Source organism: Salarias fasciatus, chromosome 2 (genome assembly GCF_902148845.1).
Source record: "Salarias fasciatus chromosome 2, fSalaFa1.1, whole genome shotgun sequence".
In the NCBI taxonomy this organism is placed as follows: domain Eukaryota; kingdom Metazoa; phylum Chordata; class Actinopteri; order Blenniiformes; family Blenniidae; genus Salarias; species Salarias fasciatus.
Genome location: NC_043746.1, coordinates 12037413 through 12058034, shown reverse-complemented (window position 1 = coordinate 12058034; position 20622 = coordinate 12037413). Strand labels below are relative to the sequence as shown.

Here is a 20622-nt window from a genome sequence, read left to right as displayed (position 1 = left end):
ATGTTCTAATGCAGATTGTGAGTTTGTGTTTTTCATTGATAAGGACATAGTACAATGTTTGTTTGCAGCAATATTTATGCATGTATCTATTCATCAATACTGGTGGAACTGCTGGTTTCTATGCATTTTATTAGACATTTTTAGGCAATCATTTCTGGTAATTTTCAAAAAACTCTTTTTTTTAACTGATAAGGAAGATTTCTTTCTTTTTCTTTTCTGTGTGCATATACCAATGAAATGACATATGAATAATTAAGTTCATCGACAAGAAAGCAGCTGAGGACAATCAAAAATCCCACAAATTCCCAAAATAACAAAAGCTGTTGCCAGAGAATACATGCTATACTCAGATTAAGTGTACCTCTGTTTTCCTTTTTTTTTTTTTAGCAATAAAATCAGGGATTTCAATCAGTGTATCTTGAATAAATCACATGCATTTCTGTTTGAGTAGCATCTCTCATTTCTTCAGAATGTAATGTTGTTTAACATGACCATATGTCTGTTGATGACACTCCTCGATAAAGTTCACTTTCTGCACAGTAATAAAAACTTCACGCCCACGCAGAGCCTACGCGGTGACGTCACTGGGCGCTGGGTCCGGGCTTGTTGTGACGTTCCCTTCCTCCGCACCAGCCGTCCTCCTCCGTGCTACCGCTGGAGTTAGCTTAGGAAACTACGGGAGGCTCTATCAGTCGTGACAAGCCGGGGCCGCTCGCTTCCCTCAACTTTCCCGAGTCCCGGTTGTGCCTGAAAGACGCGGGGAGTGTTTTGCCGGTGTTTTTCGATGCATGGGAGTGCCCTGGGAGCGGCGAAGGGAGAAGGTAGGTCTGGCTGGTCGCCGCTGCCGCCGCCGCCTCCCGCCGTCCGGTGGTCCGTCAGAGCTCCCAGTTCAGCCCCGGCGGCCCGAGCAGACTACCGCATTGCTGCCGACAAAAACGAAAACGGACAGGCAGTGTAGGCCCGGGCAACTTTACAGCCTGCCAGATGTGAGGTGGATTGAAACGGGGGATATGTCAGCTTAACTTCGGCTGCATGAAGCGGAGGTTTTTTTCGGTGTTTCAGCACCGAGTGGCAGGGCTGCTGCGGCCACGGTGTGTCATACACGGTGACTTCATACCTCCGTGTGTGTGTGTGTGTGTGTGTGTGTGTGTGTGTGTGTGTGTGTGTGTGTGTGTGTGTGTGTGTGTGTGTGTGTGTGTGTGTGTGTGTGTGTGTGTGTGTGTGTGTGTGTGTGTGTGTGTGTTCCAGAGCAGGACTTACAAAATTGACCCGTTTAAGACCCCCGACTGTCGGAGTTCACCTTCAGACCTTCGATCGTGAACATCCAGACAGAATAAAATGACATTTCTCCGGATCCAGTTCGCCCAGGTCTTCAAACCTGTGACAGTTCTGCCAGAAGCACAGGTGCAGACGTGACTGCTGTTGATTTCACCTCTGTCTTAATTCATTTGGCACGTCAGAGGCAAGTTAAAGCTTGTCAGTGTATCAAGAGCCATGCCTACACTGGATTGTCATATTTAATGTCTGGAGCATGCCAAAGCATAAACAGGTTGTTTGAACCCTTATCTCTCTTTCACCACCGTGAAAAAGGTAGAGCAACATGTGTGTTACTGGCGTGCTCTCCAGAAGCACATCTTTCGCATCCTTTGCCCTCCTCAAGAGGCTGATCTCATACTCCTGACATTTTCAGTTCAGTGGCTGCTTCGTCATAGTTTTGACCACCCTTTGCTGTGTTTTATAACTCTGCTACATCACAATGAGATGTCGAGTCCTCGGGCCATGCTAATCTGATATCATCACCAGCTCACTGAACCCCGTCCTGCTCTCAGCTGAGAGCCACATCAGAGCCAGAGGCTGGACTTGACCGGGCTGGACACAGGCCATGATGAGCTCTGGTTAAGGATGGTGATGCTGTGAAGGTCACTCCTCTCATTAAATCATGCAAAGCCAGCACGAACATATTGGAGTATAATTGTGGATTAGTACAGAATAGTGCACTTGTAACAACATATGTCCCCTTTCCTACGTGACAAAATGTCAGACTTGCTTTAAATGAAGCACTTTGTCCTTTGCCTGTTGATTCCTGATGCTTAAATCGGTTTCACTAAAACTAACTTGATCCATTGGCATGAATGCTGGACTGGTGTGTCTCATCTGAAGTGAGATTGTGACCACAACAGACTGAAGTGAATGCTGTGTAATGTTTATGTTATCTGTTACTTGTTGACTTGGTACAGGACAGTGTTGCTGTGGTGAGCACCGCTGTCTCACAAGAATGTTCCTGGTTTGAATCTGCTGGCTGCCTGGGCCTCTCTTTGTGGTCGTGCAGGTTTTCTACAAATTCCCCTGCTTTTTCCCCCCACAAAAGACTTGTTAGCTTTGCTGTTGACTCTAAATGGGTCACTCGTGTGAATGTGTGGACAGGTGCTGCAACGTGCTTGATGGATGACCTGTCAATAGTGTAACCTGCCTTTTGCCCTGTCTTAGTTGGGATAAGCTGTGTTAATTTGCTTTTCAACACCCTACGATTTCACCAGTGTGGTCGCTATACTTAGTTTTGTTTTCTCCACTGTGGAAGCACTGGCAGGCTGGATTAATATTGTCAGCGTAACAGAAACTACAGCATAATTACAGGGATCTCTGTGAATACACAGTTCAGTGAGTTAATAGTGTAACTGATCAGGTTCAATTAAGTGTTGAAGCCAAATTTGCAGCTTCAGTACTACAGGTTAATTATTAGGCCTCCAGTTGTTCTCTGGTATTGAAGGAAGTACTGTCATTGCAGAACCAGCAGTAAGGGATACTAAATCAACAGTAACCAAATGATGAATGCTATAATTGACAAGCCGTGGCTTTTCTTCATCATGTCTTATCAAGCTGTGATGTTTCCTGCTTTTACAGAGCCAGAAATGGTTGAGGTTTCTCTTGGGGACCTCCTCTCTTTTTAATTTGTTCAAACTCCCCTCAGCCTGCGGGCTATAGTGAGTGCAGGTGTGTGTGCTCCCGTGCTCGTCTGGCTTTTTAAACTTGCATGCAATTTTCACCGAACTTCCCTGGCTCACTGTCATCCTCTCTGTATCTGCACTCAGTCAAACGCACATTTAGATGAGAGCCGGGCAGCAAGTGAAGGATTACTTCTAAGCTGTGCCCGTTGGAGCTGAAATGGGTTTTTGTTATGATTAATGATTCTTGCATTGCATCGTTATCCTGATAGGAGTACTGCGAATCAGCACAATAGACATTTGGGTGAAAAAAATGCTGGAGAGGAATATCAAAGTGCCACAAAAAACATTTTGTTTTCATAAAATACAGGATATCCAAAACTATGCTCTTGCATTTTGTTAAATATTCATCAAAAGTATATCAATGCAGACCTTTCAGTCCCTCAGTGGTTGATATATTGAATCAGGCCGGAGGGAAGATGAGATTAAAATTTTAAAAGGGCAGAAGATTGAGGGGGATGTAATGTGCATAAAACAATGAAGACAGAGCTGAAGAAAATGCAACGACTGCAAGAAGCTGGAAGAAAGTGTGAAGGTGTTTTTGCTGCTCTTCTCTGATGTGTAATAAAGGAGCCAGCTGGATGTACATGTGAGGAGGACAGCCGAGGAGGCAGAGAACCAAAGTAGATAGAGATGAGAAGGATCCATTTTTCATCTGAGTAATGGTGTGGCTGCAGACCCACACCTCCTACGTTTATTTGAAGGCTTTTTCTTCCGCAGGCTGCGCTTTTACGAGGCATCACAGGGAGGAAAAAAAAACAAGGTGCTGTTTTCTAAAAAGTAACCTTTGCTTCTGAAAAAAAAACAAGTCACTTAGAACAAACTGACTGAAAAAAATAGACATTTAAAATAAGAATAATTTACTCAAAGACAATTTATTGGAAGATTTACTGGGATTTCTTTGGACAATGGAGAGATTCTTCTGGGTTATTTGAAGTCTTCCTCTCCTGCTGCCTGGCAGTTCCGTCTCCAGCATCCTCTGTCCAATAAATCTACTGTCCTTCCTCAGCACATTGAAAACCGCATTAACCTCACTCCCTAACTTCACCTCTAAACCGCTCATCTAATTCATAAAGCAAATACTTATATTCTACTGTATAATGCAATAAAAACAGCAATGAGAGCTTCTCGTGCTGCATATCAGTAGCCTCGAGCTTCTGAAATCTGATTTGTTTTTCATGTAGTGAAGCAGAAATAAGACCCTTTAGGTCAGGATCACTTGTGTGAGCTGAGGGCAGCTTTGCCCCCCCCCTGAGTTTACTTCTTAATATGGCTTCTTGCTTTGTGATACGTTCATGTAAACACATCTTTTCTTCTGCCATGCCACTGACTCGCCACACACAGCTCGACTGAAGGTTTGCTTGTACTTTTAAACTTCCAGTTTTCTCTTGAATGTGTCACATGGTACAAATTGCTCTTTCTGTGTATTGCTTCTGGCCCAAGTTTTGTACTATCTAGTAATTTTCTGCTCATGTGACAGGCAGAGAAATTTCTTCTTCTAGGATCCATGATTTAATAATTGCAAAATGCAAGTTGCTGGGATATTGGATGATTTTTTTTTTTTTTTAGTCGTGCTTTTGTGATATTATTATATTCATCTTGCACACAACATTCCTGGTTTAGCAGCAGCAAGCATGTTGACGAGGTTGATGTTCAATTCCTAGCACTTTGTGATTTATGTTTGCTTTTGAACGAAAGGGAACCGAGAGCTCAACAGACAAAATGATATTTTTTATTTGTTTTTTTTTAGAGGAGAGGTCCCAAGGTGACAGAGGAGGAAACAGATGCTTCATGCTGCGATAACAGCCTGAAAAACAGAAATAGGTTTTTGCATCAAATCACTGAAATTCAGCACAGTGAAGCACAACATTAGTAGTTATTTTGAGCGCATTATTTCATATCATCAAGTGAGCTGCAGTACACACCCCCCGTCTTACTGAGAAGTGTTCTGACCGGAGCGTTTTAAAATGTCGTCGAGCTCCGTTAGATCTCGACCCGTCCTGCCGTCCTGCCGTTCTGTCCAGCACTATCTCCGTCTGACCATGAGAACCAGGGTGTCATTGTTCTCAGTCAAGACTCGAAAATCGGGCTCCGTTTAACTTATGGCTGTGTGCCGTGGCTGCTCGCTGTTGCATAGCTACACGATTGTGTGTCCTCACCCACACACACACACACACACACACACACACACACACACACACACAGAAACGACGGCCAACAATAATACCCCTCCGCTTCCTGCCTGAGGAATCAATGCCAGTGCAGCCGCATTTATCATAAAGACACCAGCATGTCACGTGTTTTTTTTTTTTTTTTTAACATGTACGTGTTCGTGCACAGCTGAAGTCTGCAAACACACTGCCGGTGGAGCTCGATGCGGATTAAAAGGGGAAAGAAAAAAAAACAAGTGTGAGTGTGTGTGTTTACTGAGCATGGATGTGTCAGAATGAGTTCAGAGATGGCAGTGAGAGCCTCAGGAACACCAAGCTGTCAGCCTTCTGTCGTCTTTACACACACACACACACACACACACACACACACGAACAGCTTCAACTTCAACAGTCACCTTTATAAGGCAAACAAACGGCAGAAAGCAGTGATGGATTGGTTGTCTTTAGGCTGAGCTGAGAATCAAATTAGTAATTCTTAAATGGTATAAAAAAACGTATCTCCCTGATGTTGGCGCTGCTTTACCTCTTTGCCTGACTGTGGCGATAAGGGAGTGTTTGCCAGTCATTTGCATTGTTAGGATATTTACCTGTGTTTTGTTTTGTTTTTTTCTTCTCGTTCCTCTGTGTGTTTGTTGCTGATGCGCTGCAGAACGTGCCGGTGGTCCTGACTGTTCAGCAGGATGAGTGAGGCCGACAGCCACTTCTACAGCGTCCAGGTGGGAGACTCCACCTTCACGGTACTGAAACGCTACCAGCAGCTCCGCGCCATCGGCTCCGGGGCTCAAGGCATCGTCTGGTGAGAGCTTCCGCTTTTATCAGTCCTCTAATGACTGTACAACCAACCCGAGGTACTATCATACCTGGTGTTTCCCCCCAGTAAATAGGAATTAAACTATGAAGGAAGACTTATAGGATAATTTAGAATCACTAACATTTAACAAGCACAAGAAGAGTTGGGATTTTTATAGCCTCTCTTCCAAAACAACTCTCAATAATATAAAATCATAAGAAGAGCTATACATTATGAAATCAGGCCATCCAGTTGATTAGTTGGGGCTCGCAGTGAGCTGGAGTGTATCCCGGCTGACTCTGGGTGAACGCAGGATACATCCTGGACAGGCCACCTGTCCATCACTTCGCTTGAATGTTTTTAATATCCCGTCATTTTCTTTGTTGCTGACGTGAATTTACGGCCTGACAGGATGAGCTGCCGGCCTCAGCCAGGAGATTCATTCACTCAATTTGCCAAATTTTAGGATACCTGCCAAACTAACACTCGGCGGCTCTTTGTAGAGTGCTTTCATTTCAGCCTGTTTGCAGCCAGCTGAGGTGGATGAAACTGTAGACCAAGCAGATTAATTATGTACGTTTATGACTTTCTAGAGCTGGATTGACTTTTTTTTTAACTCAGTGATTTTTGTTCAGTTTGCTGACAGTGATGAGGATTGTCTACACTTCGCGTTTTCATCACAGCCTCTCGGCTCTGTTGTTTCTTCATCATGTCTGTTTGTTTCCGGAGGAACTGAAAGCTGAAAGTGTATTACGAGTTGTTCCATTCATTCATCTAGCGTCACTGCGCCCTGAGGCCAATAGCAGCTGGTTATGGGTGAAGGCAGAGCCAGTCACACACACACTCACGTTCACACATCCAGGCAATCTGTGGTCACCAATTAACTTTGGACACACAGTTTTGGACTGTGGAAGGAAACTGAAGTACTTGTAGAAAACCAACACTCTCACATGGGGAACATGCAAACACAGCACAGAAAAATGAAATTAAGTGTAGGTATTTATACATGATATGAATAATAAAAACATTTTGAAGGCATTTTTATAGCAGGTACTCGATTGTTATTAGCTATGTTTTTTCTACCTTAACAACAATTACTCAGACCAAAACCAAATCAAAACTCACGGTTTCATGGTTATTAATCCAAATCTGGTCCATTCAGCTCTGTTTATCTGCATGCATCATTAGATTCATATTGTGTCTGCCAAGTAACATCTGTTAATGCAAAAAATATGCTTTGAAAAGAACTGTTGAGGCACTGTTATTGGCAGTATAATACTGCAGAGGTTATATTGACACCCTGCATGTATTTGTGGTCACATCATCAATCACAAAGAATATCTAATTAATCATTTTGCACTTAATAACCTAATTTTCAACTAATATATTTGATATATACTTCAAATCTAAAAATTGAATTTCAAGTAGATTGTTATCTGGTTTTCACATCTCTTTTCATCAAGAGTAAAAATACAACAAACAAGAAATTGTCACGTGCCGGTTGTTTCTTTTACAAGGTGATCCAACGAGATAACAGTTTTCATTTCCCTAGGTTTTACAGCCTCACGTGACTGCAATGCTTTGCTCAGAGGCACTTTTCCCCTGAACTCCTAACCTTTGTCTGTCTCTGTGTGTGTGTGTCATTCGAGCAGCTCTGCACTGGACACGGTCCTCGGTATTCCAGTGGCGGTGAAGAAGTTGTGTCGGCCCTTCCAGAACCAGACTCACGCTAAACGTGCTTACAGGGAGCTGGTGCTCCTCAAATGCGTCAACCACAAAAATGTAAGACTTTTTTTTTTCCATGCCTAAGGCCATGTACTCATACAATAGCAATCTGTTTGGTTTTATAGAGAAGTCATGCATGTTCAACAGATGTATCTTTTTTTTTTTTTTTTTTTTTTTTAACGCTTTGTTTCTGCCATCATTTTGGTTAAAACTGTGTCCATTATGTGATTTTCTGCTGGAAGATGAGAGAAAAACTTCCAGAATTTTGCTCTTTCATTTCAAAGTGGCACAAACCTGAAAACAAAAAAAAAAAAAGAAGTAGAAGAGTGTAACGTCTCTGCAATGCTGGGAAAAGTTCCTGCATCCAGACGATGATCTCTCTGATTGCTCCGCCTCAGTTGTTTGGCTCTCCTCAGTGAAGTGGATGTAGATGGGAGAGTAACAGAGTGGACTAATGGCCTGTCTTTCTGCTTTCAGATCATCCGTCTGATCAATGTTTTCACGCCTCAGAAGTCCCTGGAGGAGTTCCAGGACCTGTGAGTAGCAGCGGAGTGTTTCCAGCTCAACTCTGCTCCTGTTTCTACAGTATTCAAAAGACTTCAGATCAAATGTTTTGCTTTGTTTTTTTTCTTTTACTTTAATATCAAACATCCCACATCATTCACATCTATTATTTTTCCCACGTTTTCATCTTCATTCTTTTCCCGTTTTGATATTATACCTTTTCTTGTAGCTCTTCTGTTACAATGCAGTATTAACACAATCTCTGATCAGCACTTTTCATTCTTAAGGTACCTGGTAATGGAGCTGATGGACGCCAGCCTCTGCCAGGTGATCCATATGGACCTGGACCACGAGAGGATGTCCTACCTGCTCTACCAGATCCTCTGTGGAATCAGACATCTGCACTCCGCAGGCATCATCCACAGGGTAAACCCAGACGCTGCTATTGCTCAGCCAGGTCTTTGATTTGAGATTTAGGGAGACTGCAATAGGTGCAGTATTTTGATTTTAAAATGTTTGTGATCAAGGTGATTGAGGAAAACAATGTTGATATCTGTGTATTACAGGTACTGCAGTTAGCTAGCTATAGCAGTTAGCTATGTTTTTTGATATGTAAAAGCTAAAAAAAAGAAAAGTCATTATGGAACTTAAACAGTTCTTTCATGCTTTTGATCATACTGTTAAAATATATTTACACATTCAGATGTTTCTCCACCTGTAATTTCTTCCAGTAACAAGTCACTTGTTAGTTTGATATTGATAGATTTTCTGGTAGATTTACAGATTTTTGTGCTTTCTGCCATCAGGATCTGAAGCCCAGTAACATAGTGGTGAAGTCAGATTGTACTCTGAAGATCTTGGACTTCGGCCTGGCGAGGACAGCCTGCACTAACTTCATGATGACCCCGTATGTAGTGACCCGATACTACCGCGCCCCAGAAGTCATTCTGGGCATGAAATATAAGGAGAATGGTAAGTAAAACCCAGGAGATTATATAACATTCTGGACCTGCAAACACACTTGAGTGAACATTGTGCTGTTGGAGAAGCCGAATCGGGGCGTCAGTCTAACACAGCTCAGTGTTCAGTACCATTCAGGGTCATTATCTCAACATGATTTTAGACAGAGATAGTGTGGTTTGACCTATCGAGAAATAAAAATATACTTGCAGTGTGTCGGGTTTTAACACTGTTAATGAATGTCTTCACTACTCTGGCGCAGTGGACCTGTGGTCGGTTGGCTGCATAATGGCTGAAATGATCTCCCACAAAGTCCTCTTCCCTGGAAAGGACTGTATCCTTCCTTATTGGTCTCTTTAAACAGAGCAGCGTATTTCCTATAAACAAAAGCAGAAGACTTATTGTCTTTTAGTCAGAGCAGCAGAAGTTTATTAGTCACCGAAGCCCACACCATGAACAGGAAAATAAAACATAATTTATGTCTCAGATAGCTGGTGTCCCGTGACATACGGTTTAATTCTGAGCTGTAGGCCGGATCTTTTTGTTTGGAGGAAGTAGGAGGGAACTGACAGCCAAGTGTCGGCTGTTTGGAGGTATTTCACACAGTGAAGCGAAGGCGGATGTTTCCCACCTGCATGTAACAAATAACCTTAGTTTCCGGTTTCACTCACTTTCAGATTCCCTCTGAAGTGATTTGATGTTGCACCATGTCTCTTTCACTTTAAAGCAGTGAAGATAAATCACCTATCTGTATGTTGCTGATTCCCAAACTGCTGATTTTGTTAATCAGTTTAATTTCATTTTCTTTATCTTTCACCAATTACAACATCGCCATCTCAAGGCAGTTTTACAAAGAAAAACCCAACAGACACACATGAGCAGGCCCCATGTCTGTATTATGTTCAGTGGAAAATAATTCCAGCTAAACAAACCTGAGCCGTGACTATTTGTCCACAAAAGTCTGGTGGTTTTTCATTAATTTCAGTCATTTTTAAAGTGAGCTTATTTTCAAAGTCCGCGTGTAACACGAGGTGTTAGAGAGGATGCCGTCACGCGACTGATCAGTGTAACGGCTTTGTTAGTTCAGTCACAGTGAGCGGCAGCTCGCGTTCAGTTGACACGTATGATTCGAGACGTCGTCTGTGGCGGCTTGGCACGAAGTCGACTGCAGGGAGCGTTATCGGGCCTTCAGCTCCTCTCCAGCTGAAATAGGGAGAAGAGATGAGCTAATGGCTATTTGCCTTTTATAAACGCTCTCGAGCAAATAGTGAGGGAGACGAGCCACATCCTTCTCTGCTGAACGCACACACACACACACACACACACACACACACATGCGCGTGGTGAGGGAGAAAGCAACAGCTGTGTAAACTGATAAGCAGAGCCGAGGAAAAAAGGCCTGAAAGGCTGCGAGAGAGAGAGAGAGAGAGAGAGAGAGAGGGGAGCGGGATCCAGTCTGAAGATGAATATGATGAAAGAACCAGGCCACGGCTCGACTGGAGGATGGAGGACGGAGTGAAACGGCGCCGCCGGTGTTTTGCATTTCGATGTTTATCATTCAGATTTTACCCACAGAGCGTGTTGTTCATCCATGCAGCGTTCACATGTCGTTTCTTTGAACTGTTTTATATGGTCAGTGTTTTGTGATCATTTTTATTTAATGTCTGGTGTGTGTGTGTGTCTTTGTGTGTGTGTTTTCTGTTCCCAGTGGACATCTGGTCAGTGGGGTGTATCATGGGAGAGATGGTAAAAGGCAGCGTCATCTTCCAGGGCACCGATCGTATCCTTCACCACTCTCATCGTCTCTGTGCCACTGCTTGTCCCTTTTCTTTCATCTCTCACCCTCCATCACTGTTTCTTTCTTGTTTTGTTGGTTCTGAAGTGAAGATTTTTCTTGTTCTGCCATCATAATGATTCTCTCTACAGAGAAACCACTAAAGACGACTAGCAGGTCCCATTTGAAGCTTTTTATGGATGTGCTAATTGTGAATCTGCGTGGCTCTGAATCAGATGTCTGTCGTCACTTTAATTAATAGAGACAATCGAATTCAAGTGATTCACATCATTTGCATTTATAGTGGCCGTTTCTCTGTTTCCAATGATCGTTCACCGGCTAGCAGCTACAGGCTTCCTTGGCACTGGACATTTACACCTGAGTAGCTGAGAATGACTACAAAGGACAAGTGTGATTGGAGGACAGATTGCTTTTCATTCTGAGAGGTAATTGCCCTCTTCAGTCGTCAGCCAGGCAACCATACATCTCTATATTTTTAGCCGGGCTAAAACTGTTGGAGGGATTGTAATGTTGCTCGATTTGTCAAGACGCTACGCTGACCCGGACTGAAATATCCCAGCCAATTGTTCCTTGATGATACATCCTGCTGTTCTCCCATCGTCATTTGTATTTTTTTAATTCCTTAACTTACATCAGGGAACGATAAAAGTAATATTCTGGAAGGTGGTAAATGTATGGTAAGACAAGATGGATGCTTTTATATTTGATGTTTTAAATGGATTAGCTTGGGGCTTTCCATGTTCTCCCTTCGTCTGCTCTCATCCACGTCCTGAATGCAGTGAGCTTTTCCATAACCAGCACGCCGTCCAGACATCGACCAGTGGAATAAGGTGATTGAGGTTCTGGGCACGCCCAGTCTGGAGTTTATGAACCGGCTGATGGAGACCGTCAGGAACTACGTGATGAACAAGCCACAGTATCCCGGCGTCAGCTTCGCCGAGCTGTTCCCGGACTGGGCATTTCCCTCTGACTCAGAGCACGACAAACTGAAGAGTAAGAGCATCACACATGGAAATACACATGTTCACTCGGTTTATAGTGGTTTTTGATGAATTTGTGGTTTTCTATGAATGTTAACAGACATGTCCCAACAATGAAATACGATTTAAAACCGACTAAACAACCAGGTCACAAAATGACCATGCAAGTCCAGTTTTCCGTTCTCATCTGTGCCATTTACTATCAGAAATCTAATCTCTGAAGCCTGAGAGCAATACTAATATTTCGTCGGTCTCTTGTGTTTACAGCGGGTCAAGCACGGGACCTGCTATCCAAAATGCTGGTCATTGACCCCGAATGCCGCATCTCAGTAGAAGAAGCCCTCAATCACCCCTATATTCACGTGTGGTACGACCCTGCGGAGGCGGACGCGGTGAGGGAACTTCTCCGCTCTTTCACTGGACTGGCGCTTCGTCTGTGCCGCAGCTATGCGTGACCTTGATCTTTTACATACATGTCTTTATTTTTCCCAGCCTCCTCCCCAGATTTCAGATAAGCAGCTGGAAGAGAGAGAGCACACCATTGAGCAGTGGAAAGGTAGGACACACTGCCCTCTAGAGAAATCCATCAGCGCTGCACTTCAGATACATCGGCGTCAACATTTATATTAGTGGAATTGTGTGTTTTTTCCCAGACCAGCCGCTGAGTTCTCCATACAACCATTTAGTTCAAGGGAAAAATCCTGTGAAATTCTACACTAAGAAAACTTTTTTGTGTTTCTCCGCAGAACTTATTTATGAAGAGGTGATCGACTGGGAGGAGAGGAACAAAAATGGTCTCATGAAAGAGGATTGCTCAGGTAAACGAAATGCACCAACTTCATGCGTTGTCAGCCAGGTGAACGGCTCAGGATGGTTAAACTGAAGATATGTGATGTGAAGGCCTGAAGCAACGTCAGCTCTCAACGTTTGAGAGCCCGGTGCTTTATATGTTACCTGTGTTTTAAAGATCCAGGACCAGTCAAGTGCATCTTGAGAAATCCTTGTGAATTCACATCAAATAGTTATAAACTTGGTCTAACTACTGTGTGTGTGTGTGCGTGTGTGTGTGCGTGCCCCGTATCAGATGCGGTGTCGGGTTCAGCATCTCAGTCCTCTTCAGCCAACGACATCTCGTCCATGTCCACGGAGCACACCCTGGCCTCGGACACGGACAGCAGCAGCATCGACACACTGACAGGACCACTGGATGAGAGTCAGTGAACAGCGTCCGTTACCACAAGTGTCTGTCTACCTGCCTCGGCCCCTCCCACCTTTCTTTAGATGTCAGTCAGTCATCTTCCTCTCCCTCCTCGTCTTTCTTCTTTAACCTCAATAAACAGGTCTATTTTTCTATTTTCTTTCCCCATTACTCTGCTAGATCCCCCTGATCCTTTCTATCCTCACATTCTGTTCTGGACTGCAGCATATAGGTCAGAATCGTCTGTGCTGTCTGTCGTGTGAAACAGTTTCATCTTTCTCTTCTTCGTGGATGTTTACCTTGATCACGTATCGGTCGTGTTTGCATCCATATTGATTTTCAGGTTACCGGGAGAAGGTTGGGAATTGTTGTTTGATCAGTTTGCCCGTTTTATATTTTTTAATAGTTTTATTTTTTTAGCCGGTTTTAAGTCATTGTCATCCTACCGGAGCAGACTCGTGACAAACGTAGACCACGGCATTGAGCTGCTCTCCTGCATGTTAACGCCACAAGGAACAAAAGCCGACGACTAAACGACCGCATCGACCATCTGATGTTCACCCGATGATCAAATTACTAATCTAAAGGTTGAATGAATCTTTTAGCACGCTGAGTGTATTGCAGATTTCCACAGTGGTGTTTCTTTTCCGGCGGACTGGCTTGAGTGATGTGAATTTTGAGTTTTTACTCCTGACAGCGGGGGGGAAGCTGTGACTGCAGTGTTACCGTTATATTTCCGGATATATTGTACTGTATGTAAAGACGCCAAGATCTGACACCCATTGTCTCCGTGCACCCTTCCATCACCGATAGACGAGAGGTGCTTGTTTAGTTCATGATTTCAACATATCAGCAGAGCTTTATATATATATATATATATATATATATATATATATATATATATATATATATATATAATGCAATCACCCTGGTTCAACCAAAGGTACCGATTATCAACAGAAGAAGATCGTAATCCTGTAAATCTGGAGGAGGCGAAATTGAAATGTATTTATTTTTATGTTCTTGCAAAAATGTTGCACAAAACCACAGTGAAGCCCATCTAAATTAGATAAGCTGTCAAAAGAAATGGGTGGCTTGTTTTCTTTTTTTTAAACCATTCCACTAGTGCTGGAAAAGTAGCAAAATGTTCACCAGATCAAATAACTTATAGTTCTCATGCTGAAACAAAAGGATATTGCATGAAGGCATCATAATTATAAGATACTGTAGTTCTTGTTACAAACAGAAATCCATTCAAGTGCTTTTTTTTTTTTTTTTTTTTTTTTTTGACTAACAGCACCTTGATGCTCTCGGTTCTGAAAGCCAGTTTGAAAAACGTTTTTTTTGTTTGTTTGTTCGTTTTGTTTTTTTGACTTGTAAGCCTCTATGTGTGTATGTACTGTGCGGCACTCTTTACTTTTAGACTTCTTTGAGTCATCGTCACGAACAGAATCTGTACACATCTGGGGAAGGAAAAGTCCGAGGAGAACGTTTCTGTCACAGCAAAAAGCAGACAATAAGGCTGAAGATGTGAAAGAGACTGCAGGAGTCTGCGGAGTCCTGATAAACGCCCAGGGCAGTGCGGCTCGGATGGAAACCCTGAAAAGGAGCCTTGGAAAACGGACTGCGGAGCTGCTTTTCGGATAGATTTGCACAGTGTTGATGGACATGCAGAGAAATGACACTACGGACTCTCAGAAGACTTTTGCACCGTGTTGTACGCAAACATGACATTATTCTTTCAGTCATGCCTTAAATGAACTGAGGAGTGACGAACTCACTCTCTAAAATCTTAGCAGAATATAGTGGAGCTCAGAACATCGTCTATTACCCATGTTAAAGAAAAAAGAAGAACTCCGTTGTGTACACTGCGCATCTCACAGTTTGTTTCTCCTTTTATTTCGAGAGATGCCCCATGTGTTACCAATGACCGCAGTATCATCACCCGACAAACACCTTTGCCCATAATCAATAAAGTGGACATCAGTGGCTATTCTGTCTTTGACTTGTGTTTTGTGACGTACTCAGGCTGTTTGACCAACAGTAAATGTCAGTATAGGAGATTCCTACATATTACTATAAAAGATCTTATGTTCCTTATTTTTTTCCTCGACCTCATCTTTGCTCACATTTCATCAAACGCTTGGTCATTCTTTAAAAGCTCTTCACAATGCACTCGGTCTTCTTCGCCTCGCTGTTCAGTTCCCCGAAGGTGTCAAAGAACTGCTCCATCTCACTCTGCAGGGTGGCGTTGCGTAGCTCGGCAGCAGCCCGGGCTCTCTCGGACTCGGCGATCTTGGTCTGGACCACCTGGTACCAGTGCCGCTGCTGGGCGAGGTTCGTTTTCAGACGAACGACCTCGACCTGCAGCTCCTCGTTCCTCTGCTCCAAGCTGAGGGCGCGAGAAAGACAGATTCGAGTTTACTCACTCGGATAAAACTGATATTAGTGTCAGTGGTTTATTGATCTTTGTCTTCGGTTCGTCTACCTGACGTGCAGAAAAAATAACTGTGGAGGTTCTGATAATTAATGTGTCAAATCAACAGAATATTCTCCCAGCTGATCATTTCCTTCACATTCTGGTCTGTTATTTCAGTGCCATTCATCATCTAAACCATTTTGTCCAACCAAGCCAGTACCAGCGGACTACGGGTGGAGGAGGCTTGAAGCAGTCCATCACAGGTCAAACACTGAGACAGACAATGACACACACACACACACACACACACACACACACACACACACACACACACACACACACACAGTTTATCTCCAATAAATTTTCTTGTCCAGCTGCATTAACTCTACTGTCACTCAACTTCAAGTTTTAAACTTTTAACTTAAAGTAAAATCTTTCATCTGTGGAAAATTGAAACCAAAAAAAGAGATCAGTCTACCCTCAAAGCAGTTCTGTTTTTAATGGCCTGCAATTTTGAGCCTTTTGTCAGTCAATACTGAGATATATTTGTGTATTTTGTATATATTAGATATAGAAAATAAAAATACTGAGGAGACCCAATTATTGTTAACAAACCACATTAAACCTTGAAATACTTTTTTTATATTTATGATTTTGGTGCAGTTCTGCAGCGTCTGCAGACTTTCTATCTCGGAGGTCAGCTGTGAGGCCCTCGTTGATTTTCCGATCTTATTTGTAACAAACCATGTTCAAGCTGAGAAAAGTGTCCTTGCCAACTGGTAGTAATGCGTGACCTTACACTGAGACTTGCTCTATCTATATCAGTAATAAATGAGGTATGTGTTGTGTCTAGGTCAGCAGCATGGCCCCTTAAATTAGCTCTCTTTCCAGTGTCATGAGCTGTTTTCTATATGCCAGTCGCACTTGCTGGACTTCTTCTTTTTTTTAATTATTTTAATTTTATACCAACCAGCTGTTTGCTTCACTTTAATATATTAAGGTGAAACACACACAGAAAGATGGTTAAAGTGTCTTTTTCTATGGTAGGCTGAAAACATGAAGCATAACTTTGATTACTCATAAGATTTAAAGTCGTTTTGTGTTTATTTTCTGTCACTTCGTGCAGCCAAAGTCAGCATCATATCACACCGTGGGAAACTTTCTCCTCTCTTTCCGACTGTTGGTGCTCTCTGAACTAAACAGGATATGGGGTGAAGTTTTTCAGTCAACTGAGGAACCAGCGTTGCGCAGCTGAGTGGACACACACTCTGGGAGCCTGGGAACACTGTGTTACCCTTAACTGAAAATACACCACGGGCTGGAAAACTCTCGTATCCACTCAGTGACCTGAAAATGAGACGTTGTAGCCCGGAGCTGGAGAACATTCAATTTTAGACATTTCAATTGTCTTTTACGTGGCGTGACTAATCTCTGCTGGGTGGCTGTGCAGTCTGAGAAGGACATGCGAGACAAAAATGAATAAAGATGACCTGAGTATGCGTTCCTCGTACTCCTCCCTCTGCCTGACGATCTGCTGCTGGAGGCTGGTGAGGAGGCTGCGCAGCGCGCTGGCAGAGGGGTCAGCCAGGGGAACTGGAGGCGGCACTCTCGGGGTCCATGATGCTGGCTGCATTGGATGCTGGACTTGCGCGGGGGGCTCCGGGGCCTGGCAGAGCTGCGGGGAGCTTGCTGTAAGACGCCGAGGCTTCGGGAGCTGGTAATGCGCCGTTGGTTCCACTGGCATAAATCTACAGGATCTTGAGTCCAACTCCGGCGCCAGTTCATGTTTCCTGTCTTGGTCTGGATTCTGGTCCTGGATATTTGAGTGACTTTTCGCAAAGCCAGTCTCACAAGAAGACCAAGGGCTCCTCTCTCGAGTCTCGGCGTCCCCCTCCCGCCCCCCCTGGATCGGCTCTGGGACCCATGCTCGGTACATCTGCTCCTGGAAGCTCGTTTCCATGTCGGAGACCTCCTGCAGGCTCTCGGCGGTTTCAGAGTCAGGGAGGTTATCGTACAGAGACAGGGCGCTCTGGTGCTCCTCGCTCCGAGACGGGCTGGGGTTTCGGTTCTGATGAGCTCTGTCCTCGTCTCCCCAGTGACATCCCTGTCCTCCTCTTCCTCTCGCTCTGTTCATTCCTGGGCTCGGCTCTGCCTCCCAGGCCGGTCCTCCTCTACAGCTGCAGTAACTGTGATCTGGCCAGGTGCCAAGCCCTCTTTGCCCGATGACCACAGCCTGAACCTCAGCCACAGCTGGGATCAGACCGGGCGGAGGGCTGGAGGGGCCCGGGAGTCTGGTTACAACAGGGCAGACAACCCGGCTCTCCATTTCCTTTCCTCTGGCTCGTTCTCGCTGACCAAAAGGCGGGCAGTTGTCGTACAGGGGATCCGTGGAGCTGGAGCTGGATGTGGTGGGGGTCTCAGTAAGAAGGCAGTGCAGCTCCATGATCCGAGCAAGCACATGGGGCTGCTGAGAGCCTCAGATAACTGCCCTCCCCTTTTCTGTCTGCTGTAACTTGGGATTAAAGGCTTGGACGGTGGATTTGTGAGCGTGGTATGGAGCCTCCCCTGTGCCAAGTGCTGATGTGTAGTGAGCAGAGGCAGGTGCAGGAGCCCTCCTCCCCCTTGGCCACGTCTCTGCCGTGCCTTTGACAGAACTGCCGAATGGCAGACAGGTTGTAGCGTGGGTGTCGCCAACATGGGCCGAGTGTGTGTCCGAGTGTGTCTTTAAGCAGCACTGACATCAGCTGTTACTTTAGCAGAGCTTCTGGGGGAGGGACCAGGGTGTAATATAGTCAGGCTCATTCCTAAAGACAGTCACACATAACTGGAACCACAGAAATAGATAGTGGCCACCGGCACGGCGTGTCAAACACACACAGTGATCACAATAATCTGGACACCATGTTTGTGTCATGAAATCTGTCAAAAAACACACAAGGCAACAAGCTCGGTGCTTGTTTTGTGCGTCATGGACGTCACTAACTGATGTCGAACGTTTTGAGATCTGCAGGGTTTGGGATCATGTTTTCAGGTGACGCTTCACAAGGAAGGTTTCTGACATGGATCTAGAAATTTTTTTTTTTTTAAGAGATGCAGATAAAAGATAAGAGAGTGATGAGACAAACAGAATATTTGTCAGCAAGCTTTCACGTCCATTATTGTTGTAAACCACAAGGTGGAGCTATACACAACATTATGAAAGGGATGGTTTTTTTTTTATTATTCTCTCACTTTAAATGGGTGTGAACCTCAAAAATTTCAGGCATTTTGAAGACAATGATGGCACTTCAGAACAAATCTGTCCAGACAGATCTGATATCACTCCCCTTTTTCACTGTTTTAGATCATCTTTTCACATTGGTAAGCCTCACATATATTTCATTTTTTTCACTCATGCTGTTTTCCTAAACCTTCAATTCTCGGCCTGTTTTTTTACACACTGCATATGGTCTGAATGCCCTTCTGCCCCTGCTATAAAGCTCCCTGTCGGGGGTGTCATGGTGGTCATGGAGGAACCTCGTCGACAGGTGCATCCTTAAAGAGCATCCGCTCCTTGTCCTTAATTCACCTCCAGTTCAACGGCTGCACGAGGTGTGGCAGGAAGTGGCAACTCTCAGTTTTTTGTAAGCAGACTGGAGTGTGCTTTCATTCTGATAGCACTGATTCACTCTCGGCTGCCGAGAACAAAGTGTTTCAGCGAAACCTTGAAATGCCACTGCAGCTTCTCGCATTATCAGAGATGCATTGCAAACTTCATTTCTTCATGGGCAAATTTAACAGTCAGTTGTCCGTCAGCGCAGATAAAAAACCCCGCTTTTATCTGCCCTATGCAAATCACTCCGCGTCCTTCAAGGCTGCAGAGACAGGGTAGAAATCTTAATGTTTTATCTGTTTGCAGACATGCACTGCAGGATTTAAATGTGTGCCGTTTCCTTAAGCTCCTGCCTGCATTTCAAAAATCCCTCTGAACTGATGGAGGGAGATGCTTTGGAATGTGGGTAAAGTGACCTGAAAATGCTCCAAAAAGTCCCCGCTGAGGCGAGACAGCAGACAAAAATACAACCAGCTGGAATATCAGACATGAGCTTTAATCTCTCTCATCCTCTTGAGGGTTTGCCCTGACCTTCATCTGTCATTGGACGAAGAACAAACGACCCCAGCCCCACCGCCCCCCTCCCCCCGCCGCCCTGAAACCTGTGACCTATCGCAGCTTGATCTTTGCCACGCAGAGGTTAAGCCTCTTTTCAGGACCCCCGTCACCTCTCCCCTCCCCTCCTCCTCTGTCCTTCTACACTTCCTGTACATCTTGCGTAGTTGTTTGTAGCCATGACGACAAGAATCCATGGCAACACAGATCCCCATGGTGCTAAATAATAAAGGTGGATGTATGGGGGAGAGGGAGGGGGAGGGAGGGGGTTCTCTGTGGCTATTTTAGCAAGTGTCTAGATGGAGAGTAATTGAGTGGGGTCCTTGTTAACAAGAGACTGGGTCTGCCGAACAGACGCAGCACACGGCTCTCTTCTCTTCCAATTCATGGCGGCAGCGGAGAAGCAAATAATGCAGTTCATGGTGCAAATTCATGACTGTAAAACTGAAAGAATTCGAGCGTATAGTGAAGTGCAGTGGCCACAAGTCGCTGAGAAAGACAGCAGCTCGAACCGCAGAGGGACGGAGAGATAAGGCAGAAACCAGGCCTGGTCTGTTTGTGATGTGACGGTGCATGCAGGTGTGTTTTGGAGAGATTACCATCCCCACCTTTCCTTTTTTTTTTTTTTTTCCCCCTCTGATCCCCCACCTTTTGCTTTGTGGGTGCTTTCAAGCTGCCGTGCCACCTGAGCAGATTATAGACAGTTTCTTTGCCGTTTACTCATGTTTTATTAAGACAGCCCTGGTGTCAGATTCAGCAGGGACTTCAGAAGCTCTCACCAAAAACCCTCCAACCTCTGCAGCTCCCGCCAAGTCAGAATGCAGTCAAAAATTCAGAGTTTGGCTGGATGTCTTTTTTCACTAGTGACCGCAAATAATGCTGATACTGTCATGTTTGCATTACTTTAAGCTGTCTGCCCCGATTAAGCCTG

At 44.4% G+C, this 20622-nt stretch overlaps 2 protein-coding genes across 4 annotated transcripts; one reads left to right on the top strand and one right to left on the bottom strand.

Annotated features, from left to right (window-relative positions):
* Positions 1 to 612: 612 nt before the first annotated feature.
* mapk9 (mitogen-activated protein kinase 9) lies at positions 613 to 15118 on the top strand. Of its 3 annotated transcripts, none has more exons than XM_030101818.1 (12): positions 613 to 821; positions 5823 to 5969; positions 7616 to 7745; positions 8166 to 8224; positions 8480 to 8618; positions 8999 to 9164; positions 9415 to 9486; positions 11758 to 11940; positions 12195 to 12319; positions 12420 to 12483; positions 12674 to 12745; positions 13012 to 13148. In XM_030101818.1, exons 2-12 carry the CDS (start codon positions 5854 to 5856, stop codon positions 13146 to 13148), a joined length of 1263 nt encoding a protein of 420 aa, XP_029957678.1. In that variant the 5' UTR covers positions 613 to 821; positions 5823 to 5853. The 3 variants fall into 3 exon arrangements, with proteins under 3 accessions (XP_029957678.1, XP_029957662.1, XP_029957670.1); XM_030101802.1 differs by lacking the exon at positions 9415 to 9486 and adding an exon at positions 10861 to 10932 and having other exon boundaries at positions 614 to 821; positions 12674 to 12744; positions 13005 to 15118; XM_030101810.1 differs by lacking the exon at positions 9415 to 9486 and adding an exon at positions 10861 to 10932 and having other exon boundaries at positions 614 to 821; positions 13012 to 15118.
* A 19-nt stretch (positions 15119 to 15137) lies between these two features.
* Positions 15138 to 18160, bottom strand: LOC115396065 (uncharacterized). The gene is made up of 2 exons (XM_030101828.1): positions 17035 to 18160; positions 15138 to 15517 (listed from the first exon to the last, which is right to left on the bottom strand). Exons 1-2 carry the CDS (start codon positions 17985 to 17987, stop codon positions 15280 to 15282), a joined length of 1191 nt encoding a protein of 396 aa, XP_029957688.1. The 5' UTR covers positions 17988 to 18160; the 3' UTR covers positions 15138 to 15279.
* Positions 18161 to 20622: the final 2462 nt, after the last annotated feature.

Bases quoted from the DNA above. Each gene is read 5' to 3' on its own strand.
- mapk9 (XM_030101802.1), top strand. From the start codon at position 5,854: ATGAGTGAGGCCGACAGCCACTTCTACAGCGTCCAGGTGGGAGACTCC. The intron at 9,165-10,860 runs GTAAGTAAAACC...TTCTGTTCCCAG, and splicing joins CATGAAATATAAGGAGAATG to TGGACATCTGGTCAGTGGGG. The intron at 12,745-13,004 runs GGTAAACGAAAT...TGTGCGTGCCCC, and splicing joins TCATGAAAGAGGATTGCTCA to GTATCAGATGCGGTGTCGGG.
- LOC115396065 (XM_030101828.1), bottom strand. From the start codon at position 17,987: ATGGAGCTGCACTGCCTTCTTACTGAGACCCCCACCACATCCAGCTCC. The intron at 15,518-17,034 runs GTCATCTTTATT...TCGCGCCCTCAG, and splicing joins TACGAGGAACGCATACTCAG to CTTGGAGCAGAGGAACGAGG.